The sequence below is a fragment of the Thunnus thynnus genome, chromosome 12 (genome assembly GCF_963924715.1).
Source record: "Thunnus thynnus chromosome 12, fThuThy2.1, whole genome shotgun sequence".
In the NCBI taxonomy this organism is placed as follows: domain Eukaryota; kingdom Metazoa; phylum Chordata; class Actinopteri; order Scombriformes; family Scombridae; genus Thunnus; species Thunnus thynnus.
The window spans coordinates 11,995,685-12,016,643 of record NC_089528.1 but is presented as its reverse complement, the minus strand read 5'-3'; the positions used below and the strand labels follow the sequence as shown (position 1 = coordinate 12,016,643).

General features: G+C 40.4%; 3 protein-coding genes across 8 annotated transcripts in view; 1 reads left to right on the top strand and 2 right to left on the bottom strand.

Annotated features, from left to right (window-relative positions):
* Nucleotides 1-797: 797 nt before the first annotated feature.
* Nucleotides 798-2,785, top strand: LOC137194003 (transcription factor JunD-like). The gene has a single exon (XM_067605512.1). It carries the CDS (start codon nt 1,070-1,072, stop codon nt 2,006-2,008), a length of 939 nt encoding a protein of 312 aa, XP_067461613.1. The 5' UTR covers nt 798-1,069; the 3' UTR covers nt 2,009-2,785.
* A 297-nt stretch (nt 2,786-3,082) lies between these two features.
* Nucleotides 3,083-12,010, bottom strand: rab3aa (RAB3A, member RAS oncogene family, a). The gene is made up of 5 exons (XM_067605515.1): nt 11,895-12,010; nt 9,595-9,819; nt 8,518-8,636; nt 7,701-7,825; nt 3,083-5,874 (listed from the first exon to the last, which is right to left on the bottom strand). Exons 2-5 carry the CDS (start codon nt 9,817-9,819, stop codon nt 5,684-5,686), a joined length of 660 nt encoding a protein of 219 aa, XP_067461616.1. The 5' UTR covers nt 11,895-12,010; the 3' UTR covers nt 3,083-5,683.
* A 3,455-nt stretch (nt 12,011-15,465) lies between these two features.
* Nucleotides 15,466-20,959, bottom strand: part of pde4ca (phosphodiesterase 4C, cAMP-specific a) — a 45,047-nt gene continuing 39,553 nt past the window's right edge. For all 6 annotated transcript variants that reach the window (XM_067605502.1, XM_067605503.1, XM_067605506.1 and 3 more), the window contains 7 exons: nt 20,777-20,875; nt 20,441-20,605; nt 20,142-20,241; nt 19,844-19,998; nt 19,597-19,719; nt 19,256-19,438; nt 15,466-19,100 (listed from right to left, as the gene is read on the bottom strand). In XM_067605502.1, the coding sequence (XP_067461603.1) occupies nt 18,624-19,100; nt 19,256-19,438; nt 19,597-19,719; nt 19,844-19,998; nt 20,142-20,241; nt 20,441-20,605; nt 20,777-20,875 (1,302 nt within the window). In that variant the 3' untranslated portion in view covers nt 15,466-18,623. The remainder of the gene's footprint in view (nt 19,101-19,255; nt 19,439-19,596; nt 19,720-19,843; nt 19,999-20,141; nt 20,242-20,440; nt 20,606-20,776; nt 20,876-20,959) is intronic.

Here is a 20,959-nt window from a genome sequence, read left to right as displayed (position 1 = left end):
TATCATTTAGACTACAAAAGAGCACATTTTTAGGAAACGATTGTATAGCCTAAAGAGGTTTTAGGCAGCTCAACATCTGCCTCTAAAGCTATGAAACCTAATGTGTTTGTATTTCAGCAGGCACTGACGGACATTTAACCTTCGCGTGCTTTTTTTACTTTCAATCACAGAGAACACATGGTTTCCTCATTCTACTGTCACTGTTTCCTTCCCTTTTCCACTTCACAATTTCCCTAGAAGCACTTTCAGGAGTTGCGACACCTCATTTCAAGCCTTCTCTTGAATGTAACCATTGAAGAGGTGTTATCCAGTGGTTTGTGTTATAGCATTAGTCTGATATAGAGAAGTAAATAGCAGTGTGAATGGTGGAGATAACTTCAGCCCATACTTCTAAATTCTATTAAGATTTTAGAATAATCTCATGGAGCAGTTCAGATTACACTAATTTGTTTGTGAATTTACTTGTAGAATCGAATCTAATGTAAAACTAATCTATTATATTCTACTTTCAAACTGGTTTGCCTGAGTTTAAGGAAGATTTCGCTAAGGCCTGTTCCTCAGTTCTTCCTTTCCTTGGCCTTCGCCTCTTACACCTTCCCCGCCCAGTCTCTGCTCTCTCTTGGCGACCCTGAGCTTTTTTATGCTATGACATCAAACCACAATGCATTGCACTGTTTGTAGTTTACCTAAAGTCTCCATGGCAATAAAGACCGGCTCGGCCCCTTATTCAAATTGAACCGGAAACCAACGTCATTTTGGGCCAATCTCCGCGCTCTGGAGTGACATAATGGAATTTTTAGGGCTAGAAAGCGAGCGAGGTCTGGCGCTGCGCATAGCAGTCGTGCCATCGGGAAAAGACAATATCATCCGCGCGCAGGAGAGACACATCAGAGACCCTCGGGCACAACACGGCTCAAAGTGGTCGACGGATACGGTTTGATACACAACAAGGAGATAAGGAAATAAGATCACAGAAAGGAAGGGTCATTTCATTTCCTGATGTTTGGATGTGACTGTTCAACAATCGTTAATGCGTAACATTCAACACTCCCTCATGTGAGGGTGTAGAATGGAAACAACCCTCTACCCAGGCACCGTGGTGAATACTCCGAGGCTCTCCGGCATCTATTCCCAGAGCACAATGATGAAGAAGGAAATTAATCTGAACCTGGACGACCAGAACTCCGAGCTCAAATCAAACCCGCTCCGGGACACAGACGGACTTCTGAACTCCCCGGATTTGGGACTCTTGAAACTAACCTCTCCGGACCTGGAGCGCCTTATCATCCAGTCCAACGGTCTGGTCGGCACCACCAACCCTACTTCCCAGTTCCTCTACCCGAAGTCAGGCAGTGACGAGCAGGAGTTCGCGGAGGGTTTCGTCAAGGCGCTGGAGGATCTTCACAAGCAGAACCAGCTGAGCGAAGCGGGCTGCGTCTCGGTGGATAGACTGGAGCTCCTCGGATCGTCCAACCCGGTTGGATCCGCCGCAGGACTTCAGACGTCAGACCTTCCTGTGTACACCACTTTGAACGGCTATGCGGCCAGTCCGCTCGGAGCCACCACAATCAATTACTCCACGGACACCATCCCCTTCCCGCCGCCTCCATCTCACATCAGCGCGCACCAACAGGCGGCCGCTGCGGCGGCGGCTCTGTCACGTCTCCAGTCCGCCGGTGTGGTTAAGGACGAGCCTCAGACGGTACCAGACATGCAGAGCTTCGGGGACAGCCCTCCTCTGTCTCCCATTGACATGGACAACCAGGAGCGCATCAAGGCCGAGAGGAAAAAGCTGCGTAACAGGATAGCCGCCTCCAAATGCCGCAAGAGAAAACTTGAGAGGATCTCTCGGCTGGAGGACAAGGTCAAGACCCTGAAAACGCAGAATACAGAGCTGGCCTCCACAGCCAGCGTCCTCAGGGAGCAAGTGGCCCAGCTGAAGCAGAAGGTGATGAACCATGTCAGCAGCGGATGCCAGCTCTTACCAAACCAGGTCCAGGCTTACTAAATTCCAGCCATGGTGCTCTTCATGGATGTCTTTTGCAGCTCCAAATACGCTCTAAGGATACAGGCCTGTATTGTGAGGCGGATTTGTCTTTTATAACCTAAAAAGCCATTTGTCCTTAAGTGTATCAGAGACTTAATGTAAATGCACCCTCCAGATAAAAAGCTGTACCTGAGAAACATACCGCTCTGTGTAGAAATGACCAGGCCGCGATGACTGGAAAATGACAGGTTTATAGCAGCAGGTATGAGCTGCAGCCTCCTCTGATTTCATGATGGCAGTGTTATGCAGCAAACAGACTTTTGTTGCCCTAAATTTTTGGGAAGCCATGTAGCAAAGTGCTATCCAGGACTGGTGTAGGATAGCATCTATCTGTGTGTAAGCTGGACAGTCTCAACTGAGTGCAACCAAACACCAGGGTGTCACCAAGTGCTGTCATCCACTGTGTAATATAATGCCTTACTTGTTTACAAGCACTTAGCAATGACAAATATATATTTTTTATTTACTGAAACATTTCTTATTTTACATATGGTCTTATTTCTTTGTTGTTCTTTTTTTTTTTTTTTTTTTTTTTTGCAAAAAAACATGAACACTGCATGTCTTGTAGCTTTTGTGTACAGTAACCATTGTATTTTTCATGATGGTGGCTGCTGTGTAGTTCTTCAGGCGCCAAACTTCCATGAATGTATGTGTAAGTGCTGAGAAGCCTCATGTATCCATGTGTGATGGACTTTCAAGCCTCTACCTGACATTTATTAAATTCACTACATTACTACAGCTGATGTGTTCTGTCTCATACTGAAACACAGTTTGGAGGGAACTTTCGAGGGATTAAATGCACTTCAAACCTTTACATTTATCTTCTCTTGCATAGTTTGACACTGTGGGTGTATTAAGTGCAATAGAGAAGCTGAACCAAACCATAGATGGTCAAACAACTCTGAGGATAGAAAACAAGACATTATTGCTGTATTCTGCCATCTGGTGGGCAAAAGAAAACATAAAACAATTCTCATATTCACACATTTTGTAAATCACTTATCTTTGGAAATAACTGTCGCACTTCAACACAACTCCAGCTTGTAGAATTTCTTTATTGATTCCTCGTTTTAGCAAATCTGGCATTACAGAATTACAGCACAATTCACACAACTAAATACCCGACAGGGCAGAAAATTCCTATTTACAGATTTATGACGGGAAAGGGAGGAAGAGGAGGAGGAGAAGGAGAGCTGAACAGGACTGGTGCTTGTTCCTAAGTCATCTGCAGGTTTACAGCTGTAGCAAAACACAATAAATAAAGTAACAAAAATCAACAACAAAAAGTCAAAAGTGAAAATGCAGTAAGAATAACTTTTTTTTTTTTTTTAATGAAGTGTTCAGAGTATTCAGTTTACTTCCCAAAACATTTTCCCTTTCTGAAGCTACTGCAGAGTGAAAAACACTACCAGACAGGTTTGTCAAACAAGCTCTTTTCTTTTTTTGGCTCTTTATTTTATGTCGAGACTTCTTTGGAAAGAACAATTATTAAGAGACTGCATTTGAACTTAAAACAAACTGTACACTCACACACCCACACGCAGTATGTGTGTGTGTTTCAAACCTTCAGCTGGGTTGTGTTGCTGATATTTGGGTGTGGAGAAGAAAGAACTGCTATTGCTCTGTGAGAACAGTCTGCTGTTACACTACCAAGTCTTAAAAGTTACATAACTGATATCAAAAGACAAACAAACTTCCCACTAAATCCGTGTGGACGTGATAAGAAGTTCACTGGAATGTTTAACTTTCCTCTTCAGGAGGCATCTTAAGCTTTATATTCACTGTAAACACGTGTACATTTCAGTCAAAAGCTGGGACAGTTTAAGCAATTGAATACTATTGAACATCTCTTTAAAAAGTAGAGAGCAGATTGCGACGCATAATCTAGAAGAACACCATCTGAAAAATAAATTACGTTATAAATAATATAAAATAAATAAATAAGTTACATTTCAAAATAACGTGTGTGTGTGTGTTTTTGAATGCCTCGGCGCATCAGTGAACGCAGGACTTACAGGAGGTTTGTACTGTTTACACGAGCAGACGAATCCCTAACTTTAGATTCCACATTTAACATGCTTGAAACATTATGTTCCCCCAAACATAAAAGATGAAAATATCCACTATGATAACAGAGAAGTTTTGGAAGTTGATGGAGATGGTGGGTCTTTGGTGCACAAAGTGCTCATACTGAATCACATGCCTTTCTAGTGAGCGCATGTTGCACATTGTATGCAGAGAATGAAAGTTAATACAATGAGAAGGGGCCATGAGCTTAACATGTGAAACCTTTAGCTCCACTTGGTACCTTTAAGTACTCAAACTGCAAGTCAGACTAGGAATAGGCCGTCAACAGCTCATACAAATAACCATCCAGTCAACCAGCAACATCAACAACATGCACCTCTCACTAAAGCACAGGTAGGAATCCAACATCCTTATTGTATATTTGAATTATATATATATATAATATATATGCATCTTAAAATGCATATCTATGGACTTTCAAACATTTATACACTCATATCATCCCTTATCCTTTTATTTAGTTGTATGTCTTAAAAATCTGAACAAAAAAGTAAAAAAAAAACAAGACTATAAATTTAAAATTTAGCGGCACCAAGAGGCTATGCAGCTCCTAACACCAAACCACACTGACCAGATCAGCCAAGTGACTGATACTGTGATCCAGACTGCTCTCAAATACAGAAGTTAAAAAAACAAAAACAACTTAAAATCTGGGAAAGGGCCTAACATGAATCCTACAACGATGTGATTCAACTAGCAAACTGATATGCATGAGTGTTGTGTTTATTTTAAAATTGAAAGAGAGATTAACTTTCAAATGACCCTGTTTGGACGTCAAACTCAGACCTTAATATTCGTAGAAACTCAGTCACAACACTAGGACGGACCGGTGATTTCACATGCTCAAAAACCACACCCAACCAACTCAAAAACGTTTAAAAAAAAAACAGCAACTCTATCCACAGCAACAAACATAGATTTTCAACGGGACTAAAAATTCTGATATGATTTATATCCATTTAGGTTTGAGGCGTTTGTGCTGAGGGGGACTGGAGGGTTGCAGAAGACGGGGCAGTGAAATGTCCCTCCTTCACAGCCTTTTACAATTAAACCCAATTACAAACACCTCAATGCGGAATGATAAGAGTCCTAGCCTTGACTGGCCTTTTAAAATTCTGTTAAGATACAGCATAGTGTCTGTGTGTGTGTGTGTATACACGTACAAGTATAAAAGAACTTGGGATTGTTTCTCTGTTAAACATTCGTCACCCCTCTGACTAAGTAAGTATAATCATGTGTTCTCTGTATTACTGAAGAAAAAAAAAAGAGAGATTTCCTGGTGATATTAATTTGCAAACACCAAAGCTTTGGGAAAAGCTGGCTGGAGACGATGGTGCGCTTGGTGTAGTGAGAGGGGTACAGAATCTCAGCAGCCAGCTTTGTGTGCCTCTGTATGGCTGTGTGTTGTGTGGAATAAATGCGTGTATGTGCGTATGAGAGCGAGAGACAAACTGAAAAATAACTGAAATTGTGTGTGGATTTCAGGACAGCAGGACAGAGTGTGTGTGTGTGTGTGTATGTGTGTGTGTGTGTGTGTGCATTCGTTGTTTAGCAAGCGCAATCCTGATGGGACCTTTGCGGCTGCTCGTTGAGTTGTGGCCCTTGTTTATTCCCGGTGACAGTCGGGTCGTTGTTGTCCAGACTCTCCGACATCCTCTCGCAGATGATGTCCACCAGCCGCTCGAAGGTCTGCTTCACGTTAATGTTGTCTTTAGCGCTCGCTTCAAAGTGCTCGAAACCTGCCAGGATGACAGAACAGAGACGCGTTGTGGTTACACCTATCACTCCAATGCTGATCCAGTTAATCCACTTATCTCATCATGTCAGGACACATCAAGGCTACGGTCAGCTCAAATATGCTTAATTACTCCCTCTGTATCACACATGTCAAAATATCTTTAAATAACATTTATTAAAGTCTATAAGGAGCAAATGCCAGTAGATCAGCGTAGAGGAGTGATAGTTCATGAATGCCGGTATCAAAAACCAGGCGCTCTTTAGATCAAAGGACATATGAAACCAAAAGAGAGAGAGAGAGAGGTTAGACTTGTGTTTTGCTTTGTGAACAAAAAGTCATAGCCCAAAAATACAGAGGCTGCTTTGCATAAATTAAAAAGCCTTTAATAAATAGGCTGAGTGCTTACGTGTTTCAACTCACAGGCTTCTTCTGGGCAAGTAAAAACTGTGAGCTGTCACTTGTTTTTACATGCCCTGAAGAAGACTGTGAGTAACCCCTCTCTCTCTCTCTCTCTCTCTCTCTCTCTCTTTTTTTTTTTAGTGTCAACATTTATTAAAGTCTTGGAAAAGTCAATCGTATCTTTTCAGATCATGTTACATCTTGTTTTTCTACTATTTACAGCCTGATGAAGACTGCGTGAGGTCAAAACCGGTCAGCGTTTACACCTCTGAGTGCCTGAAGAACATTTTCTTTTCAGGTCAAACCTAACTGTCAAACCTTGTTGAAAGTTGCCCTGAAATTGAGTCACATTACAACCAACTTGCATATAACAGTGTAACAATCTAACTTACAGTCTGACCAAACGATAATATGTCACAGTAACATCAGGTGACATGTATTTGACATTACATATGCGCCACGAAGACTTAATGTGTCTAAAACCTGCAGCTTCACATAACCTGAACTTGTAAACCTATAAAAACTGTGAGGAGTTGGTTCTGGATTCTGTCTTGTGTTTCCACAGTGTTTTACAAACCACAACTTTTTGAATATACGTCATTGAAATGGCAACACTGAAAGGCAGCACCTATTTTGTCATGCGTTGTTTGGAAGGCAAGTGCAGTTGTGAGAGGGACTATATATACATACACAATAAAGACAAATGTGAATAGTATTTCATTTCTTTCATGTTTACGTATGATTACTTCTAAACATCAGTAACACATGCAGTGGGAGGTTGACTGAATGGCTCAGAAAGTTAAATTTAGGTTCAGGAACTCCCCCTAAAAGCAGAAGGAGTTCAGTGGAAACAGCAAAATCTGTGACAATGGCTACATCTTAAGGTATTGTTATTATTATATGTCTCCGTGGTGGAAAAGGCCCATTTGTAACTCTGCAACTTAAAAGCGCTCATTATCTTCTAAAACTGACACATGGGCCTGGTTAAGACTCATGTTAATATGACTCATGTGCATAGCTGCATTTGCACTCTAACTGTTATTTACAGTAATTGCTGCCTGACTTGTTGTAGCATCAGTTTGAAACATGGTGAAATTATTTTTTTAAAGTGGCACACTGGAAAGTATAATCATGAAGACATACAGCACGGTATGTTAAACATAGAACGCTGCATTATAAAGTGATACTAAACTAGTTGCTTACAACAACTATGACCTCCAAAACGGCCGACAAGTTTCAATATAATCTAAACATTCTGAACTTCACTATTTTTTTTCTACATAATCTCTCTTTAAAAGGACATCTTTATGGCTCATGATTATATGTAATCATTAATGAGAGAAGATAAACACAGAGTGGAACAACAACGGAGACATGGTATCTAGTTTTTATTCCGCCGTCTAAAGACCCCATGACGACTCTACTTACCCAGCTGCTCTGACAGCTGCCGGCCCCTCTCTGTAGCCACCACTCGTTCATCATCCATATCACACTTGTTTCCCACCAAGAGCACCTGGGCATTATCCCACGAGTACGTCTTGATCTGAGTCGACCTGTTGGAAGATACAGAGTGTTCAAACTAGCATTTACTAAACAGCTGGTTCACTGACTGAACTTTACAAGCATATTTAATACATTTCTTGGATGTTGAAGCAGTTTTTTTTTTAATAGGCTGATTCAAGCAGTGGATGATGGTACACACATGTTGCATTTTTGTCTTATATAAAAATGAAACAGTTCCTACAACCATCATCGTTAGTGGTTATAATGATGCTTTAATCAACAGTTTCATTTTGAGGTGTGGAAAAAATTGTTGAGGCTACTAAAAATAGCTTCACAAGAGTCAACAAGGCAAATAACACAAGCGAACAGACAGGTTTCGAACAAGTCAAGTTTGGCACAATTATCGAAACCACTTATTTGAGTAACTAAACAAAAGGTGATTGTTTAAATGAAAAACTGTTGGGGAAAACACCTATCCTGCTGCTGGTTCAACTTTAACCTAAAGTGCTTACACAGTATTTGTTATACAAGCATGCAGTACGACAAAAAACAGGTGATTATAACATATAATATTAATGCTTTCATCTGTCTTTTCACTAACTGGAATAAACAGAAGACTTGTCTAAAAACCTGTCTGATTGTCTGACTATTCATGCTGTTACAAGAAAATGAAAGAAATCAGATGCGGATTGTCACGTTTCCACCTTCACACAGTCGTATAATATATTCAAGTGTGTCTCACCAGTCCTGCACAGCGTTGAAGGACTCCTCGTTGGTGATGTCATACATGAGGATGAAACCCATGGCTCCCCTGTAGTAGGCTGTGGTGATCGTCCTGTAGCGCTCCTGGCCAGCAGTGTCCTACACAAACACACATACAGTTATTTTGGAGTATTTATTATTGTTAGAAGAGGACAGGTTTAGCATGCAGACAAAAATAAAAAAAACCCTGCACACTTGAGGAAGACTATTTCTAGTTAAAAAGCTGCCATATCCATGTATACTAAAAGCAGAATAGGGAACAAGTCAGCATTGTGTTGGTATTTTTTTTTTTTGCTTGCAGATCATTGTGACCAAACACCTGCAAAGAATTTATAGCTGTGCCTGTGCCTTCCTGATGATTGCTTAGATTTAACATCCAGCCGAACTCCCGAGAGCATTAGGTATTCCTTTGGTGTCACATGTAATAAGCGGTTGGTCCCGGGGTCAGGCTTTATGGCTCATGTTAAGCACACTTCAAGGGTATTTTCATTACACAGCAGATGGAGTGATTCTGGGGGACGGGACGGGTCATTTCAAAAGCTGGTAATCAATACAGATGCGTGATAACAAGAGATGTGATGGGGCTGCATGAAAAACAGGCGCTCCTATTGAAGATGATCTGCAGCTACAGAGGAAATTTACCTCAATTCTGATTCAGGATTATTGAATTATATAGATTATGAATGTCTGTGCTGTTAGTTGTACACTAAATTCCTGCCACGACACACGGATCCTAAACACTGATCGCAACATCTGTAATTATGTAATGTAAAATAAATAAGTGTGTAACCATAGACTTCTCCTGCTGCTACACCCTTCCTTCTTCAATGACTCTAGACTGCACAGTTCAGGACAGCGGTGAATTTTCATTTCCTTTCCCCAACTTTAGAGTTAAGTGTCAGCTATGGAAGAGAAAACCCTGGATGTGATCGGGACTGTCATCTCGAGACACACCTCTCGAGCTGCTCTGGGAAAATGCTAGATGATCTGCACCTGATGACCTCCGCACATCTGTACGTGTGAACGTGTGAACGTGTGAACGTGTTCACTTCCTCACCCAGATCTGCAGCTTTATCCTCTTGTCATTCCTGTAGATGGTCTTGACCTTGAAGTCGATGCCCACTGTGCTGACAAAGGCCGGCGTGAACGAGTCGTCTGCGTAGCGGAAGAGGAAGGAGGTCTTTCCTACGCTGCTGTTGCCGATGATGAGGATTTTAAACATGTAGTCAAAGTTCTGGTCCGAGGACTCCTTCTGTCCGTATGTGGCATTTGCAGACGCCATCTATTACAGGGATAGAGATCACATATCAATTAGAGAAGTTACTTGAGGAAACTGGGGGGGGGGGGGGTGATACAACACGACTGCAATCTAAAATCAGTGTCAGCAAAAACTCCACACTATTTACGTCACCAAAGTGGTATTTATAGCAGAGTAGTTGTATTTGTGTTTAGATTGTGCAGGTGTGAGCGCGTCATACAAGTACATTTCCTCTGCAACTAGCTGAAACATTTCCTGTTCAGTGCTGGTAAAAAAGAATAAAGAAAATGAACAATCCTGCCTCTTTACTATTTCATAAAACACAAGATAGATCAACACATCCCTTGTCAGTTCATACAGAGTTTATTTCAATTAGTCTGTGGATGAAGTGTTTCAAGACAAACTACACAGTAGGCCTTTGAGAAAGAAATGTGTGACATCCAGATTAGCAAGATGAAACCTATGATATGACTTTTAGACACCCTCTGAAGCGATTTTTTGACAGACGGTGCAGATTTAGGTATCACTTTCCTGAGCTATAAGTTAATGTCAACACCTCTGAGTCACAGATATCTTAAACACTGTGTAGACAAAATGAGAAATAATGATTAAAAACATTATGCTTGAGGGTTTAAGATGCTGACCAGTTAATTACTGCACATCAGTTCATCCCCTCCCAACAGACCTTTGTTGTATGTCATCACGTATCTCATACCGATCCCTCTTTCTCTCCTCATCATTTCCTACTATCACTATCTAAAAAAAGGCAAAACTACCTTATACCACATATATGCAACATTTCTGGCATATTTCAGAGGGTTAAAAGATGTAAAACAAGCCTGAGGAAAGGACTGTTTATGACAACATATTTAATAGTGTTTCTTTACTGAATTGACAAACAAATGTGAGCATTTTCACATCTTTTTCAAGGCAGAAAGTATGTAGCAAGCGAGGTCAAATATCAAATGAATTTGCTAGACTGATTGCTTTACTATTTTGGCTGGTTTGCTCTCTTCCAAACTCACATATGCATCCATGAAACACATCATGACAGGCCCTGTGTTAGCAGTCACTTATTACCATTATGAAGAACATCTGCAAAGGATACCAAGAGACTTATGCGCAGATCAGCACCATTCTTCAACCAGACAAGTAGAAAACCATCTGAACTCATATGCTAGTGTTGAACAGCCTTACATATGTATACTTTAACCAGCGGCAGAGTTAAATAAGGTCATAGTCTGCTCTATGACTACTCCATATGGTTCCCAAGGAAGCAGCCTCATTTACATAACTTAATCAGGGGATAAAATGATGCAACCGTTTCGCCGAGAGGCTGTGTCAACACAAGCAGCCAATAATCACACACAGCCTCCAGTGTTTCAATGTGTGTCAATAATACTGGTCGGACAAGGAAAGCCCCACAAAAGATAAGAGGACGGAAGTAACGGGGCTTAACGGGCTAAGCATCAGCTAAACTGACTATCTTTTCCCATCCAGGGGAGGCAGGGAAGCACGGCTAGCCAGCCAATTATGAATGACCATATGGCTGACCAGAATTTACCTTGTAGGCCACAGCAAACAAAAAGACAGAGAATAACTGTCAGCGACTGTTTGTGAACACAACATGCCCCCAGTTTAAACGGCTTAAACGACACTTCACATCCACACAGAGCTTATCAGCGTCAGCTCGCTACTGAAGGTGTAATTAGCTGCCTGATACTGACAGTCTGGCATCATGTTAGCAGCAGAGAGCAGGAATATGCAACACAATACGTGCTGTTGTATATTACATTACGCAAAATAAACGATCAAGCGATTGTTAAAGAGGTGGCCGTAATACGTTTAACAGATTTTCACCCTTTTAAAAATGCAACCAGGCATCGCAACCTTTAATGCTAACACACCGCACCGTTACCAGTATTTATAAGTGGCAGCAGGAGCTAGCTAAGCATCCCAGCTATGTCAAATGAAGGTTACTCTTCCTTATTTACCACTAAAATTTCAGTCTCTTCAGATCTCACAAGCGACAAATGATCCACCTGCTATCTGTCGCTGCTGCACAGAGCACCGCAGTGACAAAAGAGAGCAGGTCTTACCGTGAAATGTGTGTTTTGTCCTCAGCCTTGCTGCAGCGGCTAGCCCAGAGCCCAGCTTTGCACCTGCAGTTGCTTGTGATTGACAGCCCCGGCGTAAGAATGACTGGCAGGACAACTGACCAATCAGAGAAGAGCGGCCACTCAAGCGCGCAGAGCCCCGCCCCCGCCCCTTGCTATATATTATTGAGAGGCTTTAATCATTTTTATTGATAAGAAAGAGCTAATAATCACACCCTTGTGTTCTGTTCTGTTCATATTGGCTTAACCTCCTCATTGTTTGGGTCCCACACATCCAACTGCCGTATGTGTGAAAAAAAAAAAGTGGAAAACTTGCAAAATCACACACATTTTCCTTATCAAATATTCTTCTGACCTTAATAAAACCCAATACGCAGAAAAGATAACCTTTCCCTTGACCACAAATTGAAAAATAATTCCAAAACCTGAAAATAGATTTATGTATGAGAAATAAATCATCTCACGACCCCTCAGATTTATCTGGTGACCCTTTGAAGGGGCACAACTCCTAGGCTGGGAACCACTAAACTAAACCAGCTAACTATATATAAAGTAGTTGAAACTAGCTCCACCTCCAGCAGCTACAACAGTAACATGCTGCTTACACACTGATGCTTTAGTATTAATAATCATGTCAGTCAGAGGGACCAAACCACTACTTTTACTGCAATACTTTAATTACATCAAACTGCTAATACTTATGTATTTTTACTTAAGTCAGATTCTTCATGCATTTTTCATGCACTCCACTGATTTTCCACCTCAGTGTGTGTTTCCACATGTTATATGTGACTAAAAAAGCAGTATAAAGCCTTTTGTGTCTGCAGAGGCAGCTGTGTGAAATCTGATAAACTAAAACATGTAAATATTTAATACCCTAACATAAAAAATGACATGTTTGCTATTTTTTGTATGAGAAATAACCAGAGTAACAAGAAGGTATCTTCAGAGGAATAAAACAGGTGGGAATCTGAAAGTCAAGGTGGAGCGGTGTGAACAGAGGATAAGCGATTTTGAAAGGTTTTGGCAGATCTGCAACAATTGTGTCGTGAATGTAGAAATCATTGCAGAGACTTTAGATGATGATTGGGATTATAGTGGAATCAACTGGCAACAGATCCGCTACCAGAAAAGGAGAAAAAAGGCTAACTTTGAAAGATAAAGTAGTTCATGTGAGGATTCTGATGACAATCTCAAAAGAGTAAAAATCTCAGACACAGCCTCAAGCAGTAGGCTGACAATTACTGTAGTGTCAAGAAACAGCACGAAACAAAATAATGAATGGAAAGTCATCATTGAGCTGAACAAAGATGGTAGTCACAAGTCACAAGAAGGAGATTGGGAAAGTAATAAAATAGTAGTAAAATTGGGAAGGGACCCCAGTGAGGCTGCATATGCAAGGATCCCGGTCAGAGCTTTGTGCCACACCACTGGTTGCAGACACATGCTGGTCCCCCTACTGGAGTCAAAATTATATTACTACAATTTATATTGGGTTTTACTCATATTTTCAGTTTAGAAATCTGCATGTCAAAAACGCTCCACCTGAGCTGTACTAGTTCCATAAATAAATGAATACAGCCCTTTTAAATACCTGTCGATACTATTCTTTGTAGCCTTCTGTTGAATGGTGTGAGACTGAGAATACAACAGGTTGGTTATGTTCTGCCCATTTCCTTCACTCATCAAGACTGCATAGTGGGACGTAGCCCACCTCAAAGGTAACGTAGTCCTTATGTGCTTATCTGATCTGATGTACATGGTGCTGGTTGTTGAATAAGGTGGATTTTGGTCAGTGGGTCTGACAGAGAATGAAGTGTTCTCATCATCTCTGTCACCCTCTCTCTCTCCCTGTGCAGGAAAGGCTCCAGGAGTCTCCTCACAAATTTAGTGACCAAATTGCCCAGAATCCCACCCAGAGCCAGGATGGGCATGTTGCTTAAAGAAGTTGTCAGTGCTTGACAGAGAGGGGAAAAAAAGGTGCTGCTGTTCCTGTGATCTTTGAGAAAAGTGAAAGCAAGCCAGATTCGATTGTGACGTACAAAAGGCCTCCATAACTCATAATGTCATTAAAATTGAAAGGACAGTTGTGTATAAATATTGCATTAGTATTAGCATTTAGTACATCGCATTCACCCTGTAAAATAAATGTTCGAGAGATTTAGTCTAAATATAGATTATGTTTGTGTGTTTTGCAATTCAGATAGATATTCATATATTTTCATTCATTTCATTCATACACACTTTCAGAGCAACTGAATTCAATTTCATATATCATATTCAGTTTCAACTTTATTGGGATTTAGTTCCAAGCTAAAAAAAATCCATTTCAAATTATGCTATTCAGATTCAGTTTTTCAATGCAATTGTTAAAATTGAACAATTCAAATTCAAATATAAATGATTCAAATTCAGTTTCTAGTGACACATATTTCTGCCCACACCAAAACAAAAGAAGTGCTGTGCACATTTACGCACCTGACACAGCAGTTAATACAGTGACATTATTAGTAATAAAGCTCCATCAGAGCTCCAGGACATTTTTTTTTATACTTTAAGTATCTAAAAGTCCAAACTCTAAGTCATGGAGTTTCAAGGTGATGAAACAATGTTAAATATGTTTTTGTGAACCGTTAGAGAGCAGAACAGAACATCAGTAGTGGAAGAAGTATTTAAATTATTAAATATCATCAGCAAAATACACTTTAAGTATCAAAGTAGTATATGTTATGTAGAATGACCATCACAGTGTTTTGTTATAAGTATTATATGATTGGTTGAGATGCATTAACATGTCAGCAGCATTTTAATGTTATAGCTGGTTGAGGTGGAGCTTATTCTAACTACTTTACTTTTATACTGTTTGGTAGATACATCTATGACAAATAATTATATTTAAGGGGTTGATAATATGTTTTGTATGTAAAATATAAATCTGCAAAGCAACTAGTAACACTAGTACAGCTGTCAAATACATCTACCTCAAAACTGTATTTCAGTACTTAAGTAAATTTATTTAGTTATGTTCCACCACTGCTTAACATACAATATTCCCTTTTTATTTCCTCTCAGGTTGTTAAAATCACCTCATTTAAAACTGTCTGACATTATCATGTATCATCTTCCTCTTCAGTGAAGCTGCTATATAATGTTCACACTGTGTGACCTATTCAAACTGCAAAACTCCATGTATTCATGGTTGCACCTTTTGCATATTCTATACACATTTTCCCCAAATTCAGCCTGATATATTTAGTATCTTTGGAAACTAGAATTTAAAATAAAGTTATGTGGGGTTTAAACATCGTTTGTCATCACAGCGTTAGTTTGACTGACTGGCCAACCAGCAGGCTGCTGCATGTGAAGAGATTTGTGTGTAATAATTGTAAACAATAAGAACTTGTTGAATCATTAATTTGTTGGAATGAAAATATAAATAATGATAATAATATAAAATCATAACATGTGCTTAGTTAAACAGAGGATTATTTTATTTTTCTCTTTTAATTTTATGATTTAGTATCCTCATAAAAGCAGAGAACAAGACATCAAAGAGTGAAGAGTTTTTCCTTTATTGGCAAGGCATACAGTTCTAGTTGGAGAGGGCGAACACAGCCGCAGTTAAACAGCAGAGTTTGGATTGTCAAAGCTGCAGAGTCTTAGCTCATGACCCATGTTCATAAAATCTCAAAGAAAAGAAATACTGATCTAGGATGAGTGTTGAGGCTGTACGACTAAATCATCTTCACTATGAATTAAAGAAGTCTCAGATCAGCACACGTACTGTGAGATCCTTCATGATTACGTGATCTGACCAGATCAGAGGAAACAGAGGAAGACAAGAAAAAGGAGAAATGTTCCAGAAAACCACAGATGGAAATCTGTCACTCAACTATTTTTATACCAAGAAAAACATGAAAGTGAGTATTTTTGCTTATGCATAATGTTATTTGCAGACACAAAGAAATGAAATGAGAAGGAAAAAAAACAAAAAAAAAGCTGAGTAATAATTGAAATCTGTCCTGTTTGACATTCGCACAAATCAAACTACACATATGTACTAAACCTCAGACTAAAAAAAGTCTACTGTTCCATTGTCTCTGACAGATAATATAGAAATAATAAATAAACTGTACATGAAGCACTGTGAGGAAAATGTACAAAATAAAACAATTAGTGACACGCAGAGAGTCAGGCTGAATCTTCGCATGTTGTGCTGGTTAAGCTGTTGTTAAATAGTCCTTAGAGTTGAAGGCATCCTTGAGTGTTGGTCTGTTTGGTGCTGTTTATGGCTACAGAAAGGATTGCACATGTTTTACTCCAGCATGTCAGTGAACACATCTATGACCAAAGAAAATAAGGCGTCCAAAAAAAAACAAAAACAAAAAACCTTCTCGTTCACACATTAAAACATGATTTACTGTATCGTGGTAATAAAATAAAACAAGTTTCTCCACAGGCTAAGTTTTGTATAAGTATTCCGTATACTCTTCATATTGTTTGAATCTGGCAGCCAATGTCATGCATTTCAACAAAACATTTTTTTTTTTCCGTACAGTCAATTATAAAAAGAACAACAACAACAACAACAAAAAAAAAACTTCAGTCCCTCTGACAGCCAACCTTTAAGAGCTGTAGTGGTCCAGCCCGTGCAATTCAACTCATCCACCAGGCCTTTTGCCAACAGAAAAACAGTGAAATAGTCATGTTATACATGTTCAACTGTACTGGAAGTGCAGAACTGTAAAAGTACCATACAAAGTGCTTTGGTTTTTTCTTAGCAAATACATCCAAAAAAAAAAAAAAAAAAAAGTCAACCCAGTCATTCACTCACACACAAAAACACATCACTGTTTTAAGACAATATCAGTTTCAGTTACTGTTTGAACAGGAGTTAGATTTAAAAAAAAAAAAAAAAAAAAAAAAGGAACAGAGACACTAGGGTCAGATTGGCACACAGGGTGCTACAATCAACCAACTTTATCAGTCACTGATGGAAAGTAGCCAGTGGCAAAATGGAAATTACAGTACGGGTTGTGTCATGCTTGCTTGGCACTTGTTTTGTCATTGACTATGTCCCTGTGAAGAGCGAAATATTGATCAATGAGAGGAAAGAGGATGAAAAAATTCTGGCATAGGAAACTGTCTCTTGGTAACCTTCTGGGTTTTTACAGTTACAACGATGCTGACATCCTTCTTTGCAACTCGTGTACGTCTAATAGGCCGCCCTTATTAGTCCAGTAATATATACGGGTGGATGTTGTGTTTGACACGTTATATAGCAACAACAATGGACTTTAATGGATAGCTGTACTTTAGCATTTAGTGTTTGCATGATGTCCGTGCTGGTTGCATGACAGCCAATAACAAACTGTTTCTCAGTCAACATCCTCCATTGTGCTAATGTTTTGGCTCAAGCCCTTCAAAATCACAATGAGGGCTAGCTATGAACAAAACTCTAAAGTGCTAAACTTGAAGGCAAACTGATAAAAAATGGGTGCCAAAAATATCAAGGATGCAAAAAAAAAAAACCCAAAAAACATTAGTGACTTCAAATTACAAAAATGAAAGAAAAATATTTAAAACGAGCAACAAAACTGAAACGTAACTGATATTTTGGGTAGTCCTACAGTTAAATACGTTTTGAATGTATTTTCCATGTAGGCCTATGCAAAACCTTGCAAATCATTTGCCTTTGATGCCAGACCTTCAGTTCCACTTGTCAACACCAGGAGGCACCATGTGCACAGCCCACATTACTTTGGATGCAATTCTTTGACTGTCCAACACTACTGACCCTGGCTCAGTTTTGTTGCTGACAATAAAATAGTTTAGGATTACAAAAATGGAAACAATAAGCTGGAAACAACTGAAAACTTTAAAATATGTACTGTCAGCCAGTTCATTATAATCATATCCTTCTTCTAAAGTAACTTGCCTGTTGAACACAATTACATGGACTGTGCAACACTAGCTGAAAGGAGTGCTACATGCTGTTTACAATAATAATGATAGAGTCACTCAAAATGTCTGCTACATTTAAAGTTTCCTGCATTAAATCATGCACAGCTCCTTTCTGCTCTTTTCTGCATTTACTTTGCTTACACTGCTTTGAAGTGTGTATGGCCCTAAATGAAAAACAATGAATAAACAACAAAAGAGAGAAAAAAAAATTAAAAGGCAAGCAAAACAGCATTGTCCCTGTAAATTGCAAGTTTGGCAAGATGTCTTACAAGACTTTGTTGTGTCATTCATCACTTCCTCGCTTTCTTTGCAAATACTCCAGAAGAGGAAGACAGTTCTGTCATTTGTTGTAGTAGACCTTGGGTTGGCTGGTAAAAAGTTTTTTTTTAACTTCTCATTGTCTCTGTAGGACGTTATCCACAGTATGTCTGACTCAAAGACACAGAACACAAAGGACCGCTCAGAAACTTGATTTCCTGTCCTCTACTGGAACAGTGACTCAGTCTATCTGTCTCTCTCCAGTGCAAGCGACTGCTGTGTAAAACCGCAGACTTTCTTAACACCCCCCACACCCACCCGCACGACCGTACTCCCCAACCCCGAGGCTTGCTGTCACCCTGTCCGGGGGGAAACCAGAGGCGGCGGTGTTTGGTTGGGGTGGGAGAAGGGGAGTGACAGAGGATGAGGCACCGAAATCAAGAAAAATAAACAAAAAAAGGCCAAAAGAAAAACAGCTTTTGACTGGTGCTATGTGCCGAGTCTGAAGCGTGGCACCCCAGAGACGCCTTCCTGGTCTGTTTCTCTGTCTTCTGCCATATCTTTATCTGAGTCTAAAGAAAACGTCCTGCCTGCATCAGTAGTGAACATTTTGGGGAGTCGGCGAGTCGTAGCAGAATCAGTTCTGGAGAGTTCAAGCCCCCTGTTACTGCTGTAGCCCTCCTCCTCCTCAGGTGGACTCTCTGTGTCAGACTCTCCTTCTTCTTCCAAGGTCAGCTCAAACTGGAACTTGTCGGCGGAGGTGGAGCCCCCACCGAGTGCTGAGGCTTCCCCAGAGAGGGCTCCCTCTTCCGGGCCTTCTGGGTGGGGTGAAGGGCTGTGGGGGATCATGCTCTGGTACCACTCTCTGTTATCCTCCAGCGTGTCCAGGATCTCCTGCGCGTCTGGGTGAACGAGATCGGCCCATGTCTCCCAAAGAGGATGAACAATGTAGTCAATGAAACCCACCTGAAAGAGAGAGGCAGGATGTTGATATTTTCTTTAACTCGCTTTTTTTTGTTGTAAAATCATAATTTTTTCCCTGCTTGTTTATTTGAGAATTGACACAAATAGATGATTTACTAGATTATTATGAATTAAGTATTGCAGCTTCTATACTGTACCTGGTTCTTCTCTATGGAGGCATTCTGTTTGTCACACATGGGGCTGATCTCCATCCCCTTGTCCCTCTCTCTGTCCCCCTGGGTGAAAAACTCCACCATGATGCGGTCTGTCCACTGCCGGTACAGCTCAAGAGGCTTGGTGGGGTTGCTCAGGTCTGCACAGTGCACCATGTTCTGAAGTACCTGCGGTGACAGAAGTACAGTTTGTAGATTTCCAATAAAAAAAAAACATTTTTTTTGTTGTTTTATTACACTTAGAAGTGAAATGGGACGATATAAAAGCCATCTGAATGGTATGAGATATCAAATTTAAGATTATTAAATTGCAAAGTGGTTCTTACCTGTATGCGGTCTGAATAGTTGTCCAGCAGTAGGACTCCTGAACTGGTGACTTTCTTGGTTTCCACCATGGTTTTCAGGTCTGCCAGTAGATTCATGTGTTTGGACATATCTGTGGCTAGCACCTGCAGGCAAAACAACCAAATTGATTGATCATTTCTATTAGGATTAATAGTTTAAAGGTACTGAGTTAGAAAAAGTACAGTACTTTGTACAATCAAAATTAAGAATACTACCAAAGTGTCTTACCATATCGATGACCATTTTGCGCAGCGACTGTCTCTGTTTTTTGCTGAGGTTCTGGAAGATGTCACAGTTGTCCTCCTGCAGAAGCTTAAAGCCTACAGCCAGGTGGTGATTCTCCAGCACTGACGAGTCATTGTACATCAGGGCTAGCTCTGAGTCTGAAGGCAAAAAAAAAAGGTTATTGTAGAGTAATGTAGAGTAACCTCTTCTCCACACACACATGAACACCTCATCCGCATAGTTAAATACACTCTGCACCCACGCACGTTTACATAATCCCTGTGGAGCTATGCAAACTCACTGGTGTTGATGAGAAACTGATTGGAAACTCCAGGGTGATCCACATCATGGATGGCGCTGGCAAACAGAGCGGCGAGGATCTCCAGATCAGTAAACACAGCCTTGGACAACACACACACACACACACACACACACACAAGAGAGCAGGGACAGTCAATATATGTGTGTACGTGGCAGAACAACATGACAAGACATGTACATATCAGACTGGTCTGTGGTGTCTAGTATGTTGTTTTCATTTGGTACCGATCAATTTAGATATCTGCTCTTTCTGTTGGATGAATTAGAACGTCTGTCTACCTCCAGCGCAGGTGTGGACAGCAAGACATGTGTGGACTGGACCACGTCCGCAGCATGGATGTTGTTGTGGTATGCCACATCAGCGTGGTAATGATCCTCCAAAGTCATCATGAAGGTAATGAAAGTGTCTGCTGGAATCTTGAAAGACTTGAGCAGCTCACGCTCCTACAGGTGAGACAGAACGCATCACACACCACGTCAGTCAATCATTTATTAACATGTGCTTGTTAAGTTATTGTTTCATTCATTGGTTTACTCTCTTGCTCACTTATTTACTGTATTTGAGGTTATGCAAGGGTCATACTCTGTTTAAGAAAGTATGCTGAGACGTGTTACCTGAAAGATGGTGTACATGGTGACTGTCAGTGGACGATTCCCAGAATACTCAGAGACCTTAAAGATGTCAATTCCCCATCTGTTAACCTCCTCCAGCTCCTGACAGTGAACAATAAGCACACACATATATATATCACGACAACATACTGTACAAGAGAGAGCGTACTGTGTAGAATGTGCAGC

What these genes read in the sequence shown, in the direction of transcription:
- rab3aa (XM_067605515.1), bottom strand. Translation starts at nt 9,819, where the DNA reads ATGGCGTCTGCAAATGCCACATACGGACAGAAGGAGTCCTCGGACCAG. An exon ending in TTCAACGCTGTGCAGGACTG is followed by an intron (nt 7,826 to 8,517) that starts GTGAGACACACT and finishes ATCTTCCAACAG; the next exon opens with GTCGACTCAGATCAAGACGT. An exon ending in GCAGCTGTCAGAGCAGCTGG is followed by an intron (nt 5,875 to 7,700) that starts GTAAGTAGAGTC and finishes TCATCCTGGCAG; the next exon opens with GTTTCGAGCACTTTGAAGCG.
- LOC137194003 (XM_067605512.1), top strand. Translation starts at nt 1,070, where the DNA reads ATGGAAACAACCCTCTACCCAGGCACCGTGGTGAATACTCCGAGGCTC.